General features: G+C 45.1%; 1 protein-coding gene across 1 annotated transcript in view; it reads right to left on the reverse strand.

The window, feature by feature from the left end:
* Positions 1-635: 635 nt before the first annotated feature.
* The window catches only part of LOC120844106 (2-iminobutanoate/2-iminopropanoate deaminase-like), a 29,835-nt gene continuing 15,139 nt past the window's right edge, over positions 636-15,331 (reverse strand). Inside the window, exons 4-7 of the mRNA XM_042287027.1 lie at positions 14,897-14,951; positions 3,011-3,079; positions 1,862-1,917; positions 636-683 (exon numbers count right to left, since the gene is read on the reverse strand). Coding sequence (XP_042142961.1) covers positions 636-683; positions 1,862-1,917; positions 3,011-3,079; positions 14,897-14,951 — 228 coding nt within the window. The remainder of the gene's footprint in view (positions 684-1,861; positions 1,918-3,010; positions 3,080-14,896; positions 14,952-15,331) is intronic.

Below are 15,331 nucleotides of genomic sequence, written 5' to 3' on the forward strand. Positions count from 1 at the left end.
ATATTGTCCACACCCCTCGTTAGTTAAATCTTGTATAATTATTAAATTAAAGTTACTGACAGCTTAAGAAACACGGGGCGTGATTAAATTGGGGAGTTTTAGAGAACCGTTTTTGCACATCCGATCTGGTACGATGGGCCCTCCGGTACGCACTGCGCATGGGCGAGTCTTCTGCGGTTGCGCATGCGCAGTTCGTACCTGACCGCCCACCGTAGCGTACCGGATGCGCTTCTTGCCTTGTGATTTTCCCTCTCTGCGTTCTTATCAGATACTGTCATTCGCTACGGAGCGATGATGAGATCCGAGGACTCGCCACATACTATGCAGTTCTCAAGTTTTGACTTGATGCATTCCTTCAGCACCCACAGAAGAATTAATAGACTATTTGACATGACATTTGTCATTGGTAGTTTCCTGTTTAACGAATCGTTGTTTTAAATAGCTGCGTTTGAAGAAATCAAGCATCCGGTAAGTATAAGAATGATGGTTTATTTCCATTGAACTCTGGTTGACAGCACTAGCTCAGACTTCTTAAGCAGACAGCACAATATATGTAATCTATTCACGGCACACGTGGATTCACATCTTCTTGTCCTTGGAGAGATTGAGAAGCCAGCCATGCTGAGAAGAAATATTCAGTCGCTGCAATCCACTGCGATGGCTTCAATACACACACGGGCGTCCTGGTGTAAAACAACGCAACGTTGGAGGAATATCTACCTTTTTTATCATCGGAAACAAGACAGCGCACTACTTGCTACCATGACTTGGAAAACAAAATTTCACAAATCACAAATGTCGGCAGATAACATTCTCACACAAAATATCACGATATGCTATAATTTACTTCCAATGTTGCTAAAAGTCAATGCCACACAAAAACAAAGATCAAATTATTAATCTTAGCAAGCTTTCTATTCATATTGACAAAATTAGTTTCGACAGAAACAGCGTTAACCGTTCGCCACATTAGTGCTGTCTATCTTCTACACGTAAATTTGTTTTGGCTTTAAGTTTCTTCTGAAGTTTATTAACTTATTCATTTCCTTAAGAAGAAAAAAAACGTGCTGAGAAGGGATATTTAGTCGCTGTAATCCACTGCGATGACTTCAATTGACACGCGGGCGTCCTGGTGTAAAACAAAGCAACGTTGGAGGAAATCGAACTTTGCGTATCACTGGAAAAAAGCCAGTGCATTACCTTCTACCATAACTTGAAAAGCAACGTTCACAAAGTACAAATGTCGGCATATAACATTCCCACAAAAACTATAACGTTGTGCCATAATTCACTTCCAATGTAGCTAACACTTAATGCCAGACAGAAACAAGGGTCAAATTATTAATCTACTCCCTGAGGATCATGAGTCCCTTATCACTCACCTTCGTCAACGACGATCCTCAATGGTTCTCATATCACTGGCCCTCAACACTCTAAGAAATGCCTGCGCGTCAACTTGCCCGCAAAACACTCAAAGAGCCAATCTCTGCGATCTAGGAAATCAGCTCAGCGAATGATGAGGCGGAGCATCCGTTTAGACCTAAAAATGAAGTCTGCGCTGTGGCATTACGCAATGCGAAGCGTCATGATTGCATTGCGTAATGCTACAGCGCAGTCTTCATTTTGAGGTCTAAACAGATGTTTCGCCTCATCATTCGCTGAGCTGATTTCCTAGATCGCAGAGATTGGCTCTTCGGGTATTTTGCGGGTAAGTAGACGCGCAGGCATTTCTTAGAGTGAATACTGACAGAACTGCTTAAAAGACAATCGCTAGCTGGAACTCTTAGTGAATGACAAAGTGGGAAGTGTGAAAACCCTGCTGACAAAATTAATGAGATTAGACGCGATTTCCACTGTTTACCTTTGAAAGACTCGCCACCTGGATCGCCACCCGTGCAGGGGGTTCTTCTGGGAAAACTATAAACAGATACAAAATCAGCACAGTAGCTTGATTATGCTAACAAAACCTAGGTACATCGAATCTGCTGTGAATGGGCTGGGCAGATATAGTGTGTGTGTGTGTGTGTGTGTGTGTGTGTGTGTGTGTGTGTGTGTGTGTGTGTGTGTGTGTGTGTGTGTGTGTGTGTGTGTGTGTGTGCGTGCGTGTGTGTGTGTGTGTGTGTGTGTGTGTGTGCGTGTGTGTGTGCGCGCGCGCGCGCGAGCGTGTGTGTGTGTGACGTCAAGTCACATCGTGACGCCACAGAGTCATGTGACGTCACGATCGTTCCTGGCGATTCTTCGAGACGATTCTTCATAACGGTTTTCTCATTGAATTCGGCTGAACCGTTCTGTGTTAAATATACAATTGGCCATTGCACTGAAAATTTTCAGATGTATCATATTATGATTCGAATATTAAATCCTGAGAAAGACTTACAATGTTGGTATTATCGCACTTCGATTTTCTAATTAATTCTGTAATCAAGCCTATTGTGCACAGAACATATTTTGGCATCTAAAGTTTCTATTCTTCTGTTTTTTGTCGAAGCAGGACAATGCATCGGTGAAGTGCCAAGATTCTATGAATGGCTGTACAAACAGCGTATCCGGTCGCCTAATCTGTCGAGCAGACGAGACGCGTCATATCTCATGTGTGTATTGTGAAGTATATAAAGTCTAATGGGTAGAAACAATTCCCGCCGAAAAGACAACTGTTGCGAAAGCACAAACGTTTCTGTTGAAAACAAACAAAAAAACGTTACCAGTTTAGTTAGTTTATCTAATTTTACATTATTTTGTGAAGTTTCTAAACCACGCTGTAAAACCAATTATTCTCAGACATCGTGCATCTTTTAAATCTAAGTGACTAACGAGCTAGAACCGCACATATTAACAGGGGCGTTCTGTATTTAATTGAAGCCGACTTGCACTACACGATTCTTGAAATCTACAACATAATCTATACTGTGCCGTAATATATTAACACTACACAGATCTTTCACGAGTATTTGAATGTTTTGTTTCCTCGTGCTTTTTTTGTTTGATCACATAGTATATTTTTCAAACTTACACTCTGAGTAAACCTTGTTCATTTCGCCAATCTCCTTTAAGTCCGCAAGGTACACCGTGCACTTCACCACTGGAAAAAACAACGACGCAACTTTTATAATTACACATCGCTTCTACGAGTACAGTGAGATACAAATTATATTATCTCAATGTGTAGTCATACACATGCAGAATACAAAAATATGGAAACAGTTTTATTTTTCATTCTGGTACATCAATGGTGGAAGCAAGGAAATTTTAAAAGCTATATTGAAATAACACGTTCCTAGTCCATCGCTAGCTTTAATATAATGTTTCGAAGTCCCCGATAAAAAAAAAATTGCTCTCACCAGTTTCCTACTCAGTGTATGACTATCCAATATACCGGGTGTTTGAGAGAAAAGTGAATCATTTTTTTCGGCCCGAGTTAATATAATATTCACCACAGAAAGCTGTAACTCAGTGAGACATTGACGCTAGTGAAGATGATAGACGGTGAAAGTTTGAGAGCACGAAGCTATCTGAATCCAAATATTAAACAAAAAAAACGGAAGTTTTCTAGAAGCCGACGTCACGCACCTAGCTGTGTTTATAGATTTGTGTTGGTTTTTTGCCCATCTTGTTTTCCTTCTGCAGAGATTATTATTGTTATTCCTTTCCACATCGATTGCACCTTTGCATTGATTGCATTATCATTATAGCCTAATATGCCGCCAGTGTTGATCATAGCCACGCGCTGGGGTTGGCAAAGCACACAGACACGCGCTGAGTTCCAGATATTGGTTAGGTTATTGTCGTGATTGCAGCGATTGGACACGGGCCACAACCCGAATGCCTGTCGAGCTATTGATTATCACGTGCCAAAATCGAGTGCTCGCGCAATGCTCGGGCCCACTCTATAAGCCGCATTCAAATGCCGTCACTGGGGGATGCTGCGACCCCCAGGCTACGTCATCAAGTTTGTCAAAGGGGAGATTAGAGGCAAACCCTCGCTTTTCTCCTTGAAATTACGCCGTAACCAAAGAGATTGTGAAAATGGGGGGGGGGGGGGGGGGGGGGGGGGTTCGAACTCTCCCTACCATTTTCTCCCCGCCCCCGCTTCCCGCGCCACATGCTTTGCAAATATCAGCTGATCTTCCAACATCTTATCTCCTTTGTGCAGGAATGTTTGTTGATAGGCAAAGCAACCACTAAAATTCAAAAGTAATTAACTTGAGTAGAAGTTACTAAAAAAAAGTAATTAAAGTAAGCTATTATTTACCGAACTAAAATATAATTGAAAGTTACTAAACTACTCAAAAAAGCAGTTAAACAACAGTAACCTGAGTAGAGTAGTTGAACTACGTACAAGTCTGCCTCACCATATGTTCCCCTTGTTTTCAAATAACTTTTTTTTGTAATAAACCCTTTTCTTTTTGTATAAATTACTTTTTTGCATAAATAAGAATCCATGACGGTGCATTCTACATAAGTTTAAAGGGTAAAAGTGCTGTAAAATGTTCACAGCGCCTGTTTTCTTGACAGCGTCCACATGCGTTGCCGTCAGGAAAATGGTGTTCTATATTCTCGCTCGCAGCATTCACGGTTGCGTGGAGGTCTCTTCTGTGATATATACGTTTAAAACAAGTGTGTCTGCATATGCACAAATTGGCAGTGTTCTCGCAAACATTTTTTTTTTTATTTTTGTGACAAGCGTTAACCTTACAGAAGAAGATATTCAAGCTATTCTTTTCGACTGCCCATGGTGGTATCGAATGTTCCGAGTTGGACAATTTGGATGATAACCATGTGGAAGCCCCAGTCAGTCGGGGTTCCTCCGACGAGTATTCATCGGACTCATCCGACACAGATGAACTACAAGTGCAGGAATCAACAACTGTGAAGAACAAGGTAGAAAAGACATGGCACTGGGTCAAAAAGACTTGCAACTCAATGAGGGCTTTCAGACAAGTGGAATAATTCCATGGGTGACGGCAGCAGAAGTGAAAACACCACTGAGTAGGTTCACTAAGATCGTTGGTGAGGATTCGATAGAACATCTCACGATTGAAGCAAATCGATATAGGATCCAGGAGTGCAAACCAAAGGTGAGGCTAATCAGAAGCGAGGAAATCAGAAAACTTATTGGGATGATTCTCTACATGTCTGTAGTGTCCTTGCCCATCAGGCGCATGGATTGGTCACGGTTGTTGCGCCATTCAGGAATTACCGAGTGCACGCCCCGTAATCGCTTCGATGAAGTGATTTCCTTGTTCCACGCCAGCAACAATGATCAGGAAAAAAAACAGGACGGCTATGACAGGCTCTAGAAGATACATCACATCCTTGACCCACTTAATAAGAAGTTTTGGCAAGCCGCAGAAATGGAGCCCTGCCTTGCAGTGGACGAGATGATGATATTTTTTAAGGGAAGACAAAGCCTGAAGGTTTATATATTGAAACAGCCGAAAAAGTGGGGTTATAAAGTTTGGACACTTGCTGGAAGGTTAGGCTCTGTCTATAAAATCCAGCTTTACGGTGACAGGTTTGTGGTTGGCCCAGAAGACATTGAAAACGAAATTGGTGAAAGTGAAAAGATTGAAGTGCGACTTACTGATGGCTGTGAGGGAAAAGAAATCTTCTGTGACAACTTTTTTGCCTCAGTTAAACTTCTAGCTGAAATGAAGCGCCGCGGGCTTGGATGCACTGCCACTCTGAGGAATAAGAGGATGGGGCGCTGCCCACTGAAGAACAAAAAGTCTCTTGAAGTCCGAAGTATGTAGACCGAGCTTGGTCAAAGACTACAACCAGAGTATGGGCGGTGTTCACCGAGCGGATCAGCTTCTTTCATTCTACCGAAATGAACTCAAGAGCAAGAAATTGTACACGAGGATCATTTTTCACCTGCTTGATCTTGCAGTTGTAAAGATCTGGCTCCCCTACCACGCGGTAAAGGGCTCCCCCAGCTGCAGGTTGCAGAGTTCAAGCTGCAAGTGGCAATCGGCTTGATGAAGGCAGAAGATGCTACTGAAGCAGACCTTGAAGACAGTCGGTTCAACACCCTGTCGTACCGAGCCTTGGGCATTCCAGATTCGGTGAGATACGAAGGTGTCACAGTGACTCTAGTGTCAACCATGTCTCGATCAAGGTCCCGCTAAAGAATGTGCCGCGATGAAAGCTGCCAACGCGCAACCGACGTAGCACGATGCAATGCAGGAAGTGCAGGGCATACCTTTGTATTGAAGAGGATTGACCACCCAACTGTTCTCAACAATTTCGAAAAAAGCGACCTGGTATTCCTGGCGTATACATATGTGTACTATCGTGGACACTGTTAGCTATAACACGGCAGCGGCGGCCGCCCCGTACCCCCAGCGCCTCATAGCAGGCGCCGTCCGAAACCCCGCGCATGCGCCGTGTGGTGGACTCGCTCTTCCCGCCTGCGAGCACACCCTCGCTTTGTCGTCTGCTGGGCACAGAGCAGACGACGCCACAGCGCTTGCCAATTTTCCCTGAACCCGGTTCAGCAAACCACCCCGTAAGAGGTGTCCACGGCTGATTCCCTGACTCCGCTGGCTAAGGATGATCATCGCCACTAATTGTAATATCACGGTAGACTACTTTTTTTCTTTTTTTATGGGACAAACTTGCAGTTATACTCCGTTTCACTTTAGGTCTAGGCGCAGCGGACGCTACGAGACGATAGGGCCAACCAAAATCGACAAAAGCTCACTTTTTGCACCTTATTGTGTACTCCGGTGATGCACTCCGTGACATTGCACCTTTGCCGCTATTTGATTGGCTATGTCGTTTTGTAGCGTACGCTGCATTCGGACTTTAGGTGAAATGGAATATAAGTCTATTTCTGTATCACACCTGCTGCACTCATACTGGTTTGCGAGCGAATATTGTGAAAGATGCATTGCGAAATCCTGTTTCTAAAAAAGCAAAAAAAAGAAAAAAAAAACGTAGACAGGGTTAATGCCCCAATGACTCTGCAATCTCCCCCAATCGAAACCGCCGGTTTAAAATGAGTTTGAGACCAGTTCGCTAGGGCCAGGGTACCAGACGAGCAGCACTGTGGCATCGACTGCTCAGCGCCTAGCAGACGACAAAGCGAGGGTGTGCTCGCAAACGGGAAGAGCGAGTCCGTCACACGGCGCATGCGCAGAGTTTCGGACGGCGCCTGCTATGAGGCGCTGGGGGTACGGGACGGCCGCCGCTGCGGTGTTATTCGCGACTCCAACTATAGGTGGCGCCACTCATCTACCAAGATGGCGGGTTTAGTGAGGGTCAGAGATGCGTGCCGCTGTTGAGCCTGTCTAGTGTGCTGGATTCACTGAGCGACATAAATTATTTCTGGTAATACGAGGAAGCTAATGTTTTATGAGCGCAGGTCACCTCTTTAACCTGAAAACAAGAACGGTGTTTAGCGTATTAATTACGGAAGGATGCGCGTTTTAAGTTTGGAGCGAAACCGAAACTTACCTCTATTTTGGATTTAATATCTTGACAGAGGTCTTAATTTCGGATTCTTTCATGACTCAAGATGTGTCTCATATCGTAATTATTTATTTAGAAAAAGTTGTTCGCGGAAACTGTATTTTGTGACGTACTGTTCGATCCAGGCTGATATTCGTAGTTGCTGAAGAAATGAGTGCTGATGTCTGTGCGTTCTCGCTGCCTTTTTCTCGCTCAGATAATTATCATGGTAAATAATGACAATTATCCCAGCACAAGAATAAGTGAATAATTCCAATTTTTGCAATATGTCCACGAAACGCATAAACTAATAAACGCTGCTCTCACTGCAACAACCCAAGACGGAATCCGAGTCAGACAGCTGAAGTGTGTGTGTGTGTGTTTTTATAGCACCGCGTGACGCGTAGGACTTCATATTACATCCAGCGTTTAACTGTTTGTCTATCTTGATAACTATGTCAGAGTTTTTCATATGCTAAAAAGAAAACAAAATTATACCTTTCTGGAAAGACTATTATGGTTAAAAAGAGTATTCTCGTGATCTTGGCGTTAATTAGAGGCATACATTGCCGCGATTTGTATTAATAATAATAATATTAAAATTCACATATTTGAATAAGTAATTCTTCAAGCTCTAATATAATTTGTTGCTTATATGACCTAATTTTAAACGCGCGAAATACGACAATGAAAACTATGCTAATTATCATCACTGGTTCCAATTGCTGCATTTTAATTACAAATAAAATAAAAATAGTCTAAAATCAATGAAAACATTCTAGCTAATGTGAGAAATTCATATAAAATTACATTAATTGTGGGTAAAGTATATTGTGCTATCAAAGTCGCGACTTTTGACAATCGGCGAAACGTCCAAAGTCGCCGCCAATATACTTCCAGACCAAGTGCCCAAAAGTTAAAAAAAAAGCTTTTTTTGATAACTAATTTTTTTTCATAACATTTATTTACTTTTGTATTTGCTCGCCGTCGTTTGGCCAATCTCAGCCTTTCCAGTTCGAAGGAACGCCTACCTGCTTGCACGTCTGCTCACTGCAGCACGTTTTGTTGGCGTTGGAAGCCGGTGAAAGAGTAGTGAGTTTTAATATTACGTATTTGAGCGAACTCAAGCCCTGTGTGTTTGCGTCAGTTTTGCGCGTTCCACACTGCGCGTGCGCGGAGCCCGAAATCGCGGTCTTGGATGGCGCATGGCGATGAGGCGCACGCACAACGTGGGCACGGAACTCTAACGCAAACGCGCACCGCTTGCGTTTGCTTTTATGCGCAATACTAAGACTCTTCAGTAAGGTACAATCCCATACCGGCTGCAGCACTATGTTGGGACAGTGAAGAGTGTTGTTTGCATTCGGAAACGACATTTCGCGAGCCATGATCGCGAGCAGTTCCGCCATGCCCGCTGAGCAGGAGAATCGGGGGACCCTCACTAGAGCGCTTCCCGTTTCCGCCGCGGGAGGGCGAGCGTCGAGCTGGAGACGCGAATAGCTAACAGTGTCCACGATAGTACATCACTTTTGTTCAAGAAAAAAAAAGGTTGTTTAGACCTGTCCTTTTTTTTTTTATTGCTCTCAAAGTCAAACAACGTGGTAAGATTTGAATTTGTGCAAGTGGTAAGGTTGTGGGAGACAAATGGTTAATGCAAATCTGCAGGCGAGCTGGACAGAATGAACGATAATAATCCCAGGAGAAGAGGAAAACAAGGGGGACAAGGGGGTTTTGTGTACGTCCTTTGTCCCCTTTGTTTTCTCATCCCTATGGGATTATTATCGTTAAGAAAATAACGTCGTCTTTATTGCTAAGTGTTTTTTCTTGTTTTTTTTTTTTGTATTGGCACACACCGGCATTTTACATTTTGACAATATTAGGCTTAGGTGGACGTCGGTACACAAAAAAAAATTAGCTTTTTTTTTATTTAGGTCTCGTCAAGCTTTCGAACTTTCAAGTTTTACTACCTCCGCTAGCGTCCCACTCTCACGCACTTTCGGCATTCTGCGATGCGTGATTTATTTAAGCCGGCCGAAAAACAACGGTTCTCTTTTGTCACAGACATTAGGTATTTTGAGGCCTTCCTATCCCCACCTCTATGTATAGGGTGACTTCAATAATCATACTCGCCCTGAAATCGGTGCCTACACGTAGCAATCTCAAATTTCCAACAAGGTACACAAGCTTAAAGGGTTACTAAAACGAAATTTCGGTGTTTATTTTTTGGTCTATACGTGTTCAAAACAGCAGTACCACATCGGACACACCAATATCTTGCTAAAAAAGACACGAAAAGGAATTTAAAAAAAAAATTAAACAACTAGCAAAGAGCACTTGGTAGATGTTGCTAAAGCCTCGTTTGTAACGCCCGTCTAGGAACCTTGACAGGTAGTGACGATGACTGTCTCGTCAAGAACGATACACGTCATCCCGACAACTCTACGGCCCGCACAAGAGAAGAGGGGAGGGAGGAATTCTCCACTCAACGGGACTTTTCTTTTGCGTTTCCTAGACGTCACCATTCTCCCCTTACAAGATTATAGAAGAATAACCCGTCACTCAATATTCACACAAAAGCAGATTTTCGGTTAGTTGCGGTGGCCCGATGGCTGACGTGCTTGGACCGCTTCGGTGGCTGGAACGGCTAGGGAATCCTGACGACGTCAGCCTCACCGCAGCTTTGCTCATCCCGAGACAGACTACGTCACGATTGCGCCGGATGTGACGTGCTCTCCGCTGGCTATTCTCCGAACGCTTGCATGAGTTTGCCGTTTGTAACGATAAGTACAGCCATCAGGCTCAAAATACAAACGTCTGATTGTCATTTACGGATTTTTTGGATCATATTCAACCTATTTCTGAACACGACGGGTATATTTCAAATTTCGTTGAAGTATCCCTTTAAGGGCTGTGCAAACCGAAATCGGCTGCCCGGACCCGACATCCGATTTCAGAAAAAAAGAAACTCGAGGCGGGCACGTCGAGAGCCGATTTTGGTTCGCACGCATCCACAAGCTGGACCTTGCGGGAATTCCCCCGCCGAGCACCGAGCACGCAAAAAAGCCTTTCACCCTCTCCCCTCTCTTCCCGCAGGCATCGGTCAAAAATCAGAATGCATCGGGACGACACATGATGTTTCTTCCTCTCCGGACGGATTTTCATGCCGAAATCGAATGGCGGATCCGAAAGCCGGTTTTGGTTTGCACAGCGCTTAAGAGCAATAGACCGGGGTTTCGGTGCTTACACGCAAGGAAGGAACCCCCCAGGACACCGCCATATTGCGCAAATGTGACTACTCAGCACGTGATCTAACCAAATACGTGACGTAAGAGGCAAGATGGCAGCGAATGGACAGTGTTTTCACCCCTGAGCCGCAGCTTGTCGGTTACGTTGTTCGTCGTCCTGGGTCCGAGCGAGTTTATTTCAGATGCGGGAGCCGTGATCTGAAGCAGGTCGAAACTGACTTCTTGTCTTTCACGTAGGCACAACGTGAAAATACGATGGAATGTCGCGCATTTCGCTGGTGATCAGCGGGGATGTTTACACTAGACAGAATCGGTCCTGCGTTGTTCGGACCTCCGATCGATTAGGATATCGCTAAGATAAACTTTACCGAGACGTTTTTGTGCTGTCGTTGATCACCGTAACCTCAGAGGTCTGCAGTGAAGCGTGTGCGACGTATTTGGATACACAGATTTCCTACGGAAATCACGTAAGTCGTTCTTGGCAGTGTGCAGCGTGGTGCCGCTTCGTCCAAATGACCGAAGTTTACTTTGGTTCTGCAACTCACCGAAGAGCTGCTTTGAAGCTAGTAAGAACTACCAGCTTCCAAATTGCCTAGCACGGCACAGGAACTGTGCCGTGCCAGACAATTCTGTGCTGCTTTAAAAATTGTTCTGGCGTGGACGTGCACTTTTGAGAAACACAAGTATGGCAGTTCAATGCCAGAAAAGTGGTCCCACATCCGTTTCCGTTCGGTTCGTCAACGACAGTCATCGAAACACCGAAGGAGAGGATTTGTTTGGACAGCTTACCGCTCAGGCAATGCAGCTCTTTTACTGGTCAAGATACACACTCTTCAGTATTTTGTGTTATATTGGAGGCCCTTACGGCGCCAAACCAACGACGGGCACCTCGCAAAGTTTTGTTCTATTGACAAAGATGCTCGGTCAGTTCCCTTCTTTTATCAATCTGCTATTCTGAGAAGTTCCAGGCCATACCCGACTGCCAACATATGTTAATGTGCAGGCACTGAGTACTTTACCCTTTGCCCTTTCATCGTACACCACAAAAAGCCGTAAACCAAGTCAGATCTGAAGCCCGGCAGAAAAACCACAAGACGAGCGAGTCCCACAAAAAGAGCGAGCTTCGGAAATAAACCGCGAAGAACCTAAACCCCGAGCCAGTCGCTGCCACCAAGGAGAACCACCAGAATTCGGTCTCGTGCCCACAAAATTGAAGCAGACTTAGCCAACAATTACTAAACTGTCGCAGCAGACGTCGGCAGCTCTCAACGCTGTTTATATGCCCGTTGCACCTTGCTCTCCGACGCCCTTCCACGATGAGGTGTACGAAGATATCGAGGAGAGGATTGACCAATATCATCGTGTCGCTTGCCACAACGGGCGGACAGACAACCAGCACCTACGAAACGTGTGCTTCTTGCTGTAATGTACTGCCAGGCACTGGTTTGGGAACCACAAATCCTCCTTGACGTCGGTGGAGGTTTTGCAAAACTGTTCTGAAGCTCACCCTCGTAAACCAAAATCATCGAGAGAGAGCCAAAGGCCTGCTTCGGTCCAGGACGCAGCGCCCCAGCCAGAGTGTCACTACCTTCGTGGAGGATGTCTTGCGCCTCAGTGGTCGCGCTGATTCTCAGGCTGCAGATCAGAACGACATAATGAGAAACAGCGCAAAAGGGACAGGACACAAAGTAGAAGAAGGACACATATGTCCGGTGTCCTTCTTCTACTTTGTGTCCTGTCCCTTTTGCGCTGTTTCTCATTATGTCGTTCAACCAACCAGCCCAGCAAGGTATCCTGTTGCAGATCAGAAGAAGTTGAGAATCCTCATGCGGGCCAGAAGGGACAGCATCGTTCGGCAGCCGTGTCCGCAACCCTCAGACCGATTTCGAAGGATTTCTCACCGATGCTTCCTACATCGAATGTGTCCTGCCGGCCCAAGACGGTAACCGTCAACGATTTTCCAACGTCTTCACACTCGAGTTGTCCAGCTGCAACTTCAACGCCAGCCTCTTATGCATCCGTGACATCATCGTTGACATTGTCCGGGGGGAGCCCAGGAAGCTACTTCTTGTCGCCAGTGGCCCGCTTCCATTTCGAGTGCCGAGTTTGTTCGGGAAGAAGTTGAACGGGCATTTGAACTGGAGATTTCTTCGAGTAAATCGGCATCTGCTAAACCGAAGGACACTTACGCCTCAACGGCAGGACGACCGGCACCGGCCGCTCGTTTTTGTCCGATGCCTACTCGACGAGAGCGACGGGAGTAGAGTGCCTCAATGTTGCTGGCTCGACAAGCAACATTGAGGCACTCTAGACGACTGGCGCACCCTACCAGATAGCAGTGGAACACTTGGCGGTATTGCTGCCCGCAGGGTCGATAAAGAAACGCTCGGTCACGGACTTCTAGAGGATTCTTGTTCATTCTCGCACCAGACGTAACTTTCCACTTGCTTTCTTGTTCTCGAAAGTGCCAGTTCATCTTCGCCCCGAGCGCGCGACGCTCGAACTTTCTTTGCCGAACTTTCGAGATAGTGACGCACGGTAGATAAGCAGCTGCCCGCGACCTTGTCGGGTCAGTCTCACTAGCGCTCTGTGGCCCTAATCTGGACACTTGGCGAAAACGTCGGCGAGAAATTCGGTTGCTCTGATTGGCCGCCGCCAAGGTCAAGTGCGGAGTTGGCCAATCACGGCCGCCAGATTTCTCGCCGACTTTTTCGCCAAGGGTCCAGATTAGAGCCCCTGTAGTGCCGCCGAATCGCCGCCCGCTTTTCTGCTGCCTCGACGCTCTTTCGTTACTTATTTTTATTTGGCACAAGTTCGCCAATTAAACCTTTATTGGTTTCATTGGCGAACTCACTGTTCGGCTTCTCGTCACCTTCATTCGTGACAATATTTACTATTTATTTCGCCCATCATTCTTTCTTTCTTAGCTTGAAAAGGTTTTGCCAATGTTATAAACGATAATCTCTCATAAGTAGTACGTGCATTTTACTTCGCAAGTACCACTAATTCTTCGCTCTAGAGAATTGCAGTTCCAGAGTCGCCTAATAGATGGCTCTAGCGTGCCAGTGTGTTCTCTCGTTGCAAGAGATTGTAGGAGGTTTTAAACGTATACTTCAACAAAATTTTAAATATACCCGTCATGTTCAGAAATAGGCTGAGTATGAGCCACGGCTCATTCTGCCAATCGCCTGGAGAGCAGCCAGCGGAGAGCACGTGACATTCGCCGCAATCGTGGCGTATATTGTCTCGATACGAGCAAAGCTGGTGCGAGAATGACGTCGAGAGTATGTCCTAGCCGTTCCAGCCACCGAAGCACTCCAACGATCGGGCCACCGCAACTAACTCCAAAGTGCTTTCGCACGAATTTTGAGTGACGGGTTAATCTTCTAAAATCTTGTAGAGGGACAATAGCGACATCTAGGGCACACAAAAGGGAGTATCGGGGAGAGGGGAGTTCATCCTTCCCCTCTTTTCTCGGTGGCGAGACAGTTATCGTCACTACCTGTCAAGGTTCACAGACGGGCATTACAAACAAGTCGTTAGCGACATCCACCAGGTGCGCTTTGCTAATCGCTTAATTTGTTTAAAAATTCTTTTTTGTGTCTTTTTTTCAACAAGAGATTGCTATGTCTGATGTGATATGCTCCCTTGAGCACAAATAGACCAAGAAATAAGCGCCGAAATTTCGTTATAGCACCCCTTTAAGGAACGCAGTGCTAAGAAGTCGCAAGTTTGTAAACAGGCCTTAAATGTTACGCCATTCATGAAAATTTGAAATCATTACGCTTAGGCGCAGCTTGTGCCGCAAATTTGTACAAAAAGAGCAGTTGGCTTGAAACTTACAAATGGGATGTTAGAAAATATCTTGAGGGTGCAGGCGAGCAGGTGAGCATTAACCATGTTCGATTAACCTGAGGCTTGCATAGAGAAGAAACATCAAAACGTAGAAGGGCAGTAAAAATACAGAACGACGTCCTGTTGTTTTTCTGTCCCTTCTACGTTTTGACGTTTCTTCTCTAAACCCAGTCTCGTGTTAATTCAACGTGGATGCTAGAAGCCTATCTTCCTTCGCACCAGTTCGACACATTTCAAATCTGCCGGTTCTCAGCTCGAAGAATAAACTCCACTGTTCACTAAGAGCACATTTGTATGCGGTATCTGGGAAAGAAAGGGAGAGGTGAATCTCTAGTTTATCAATTTACCGTTTTTATGGGTCATTTTTCCCATTTCCAGGAGATGTCCAAGATTGGTAAGGGCCTAGAAGACGGTAAGGGAAAGCGTGAACATTTTGTAAAACCTAGGAGCGCATGAACACTCATTTCACGTTTTTGCCGTAAATACTCTTTTGGCGAGTGAGTAATTGAGAAAAGAAGGGCGGGAGTTTATGGGTTATCTCATATAAACACCAAGGTCTACTAATATTAGGGATCTAGTGGATACACATTTGATGTCTATGTATTTGACATTCTATTCTAGTGATCTTTGCAAACATATCATGCCTGGCCTAGACTGCTGATGCAGAAGGTGCATCGTGATACATGCAACTCAATAGGTTACATCCAGTCTTACACGTAGCGCGTGACTTCTATCTAGTTACTTTTTCCGGTTACGCAGGAACGAGTTGGTTCAGTTTCGAG

This window comes from Ixodes scapularis, unplaced genomic scaffold (assembly GCF_016920785.2).
Source record: "Ixodes scapularis isolate PalLabHiFi unplaced genomic scaffold, ASM1692078v2 PGA_scaffold8__174_contigs__length_109621045, whole genome shotgun sequence".
Lineage (NCBI taxonomy): Eukaryota > Metazoa > Arthropoda > Arachnida > Ixodida > Ixodidae > Ixodes > Ixodes scapularis.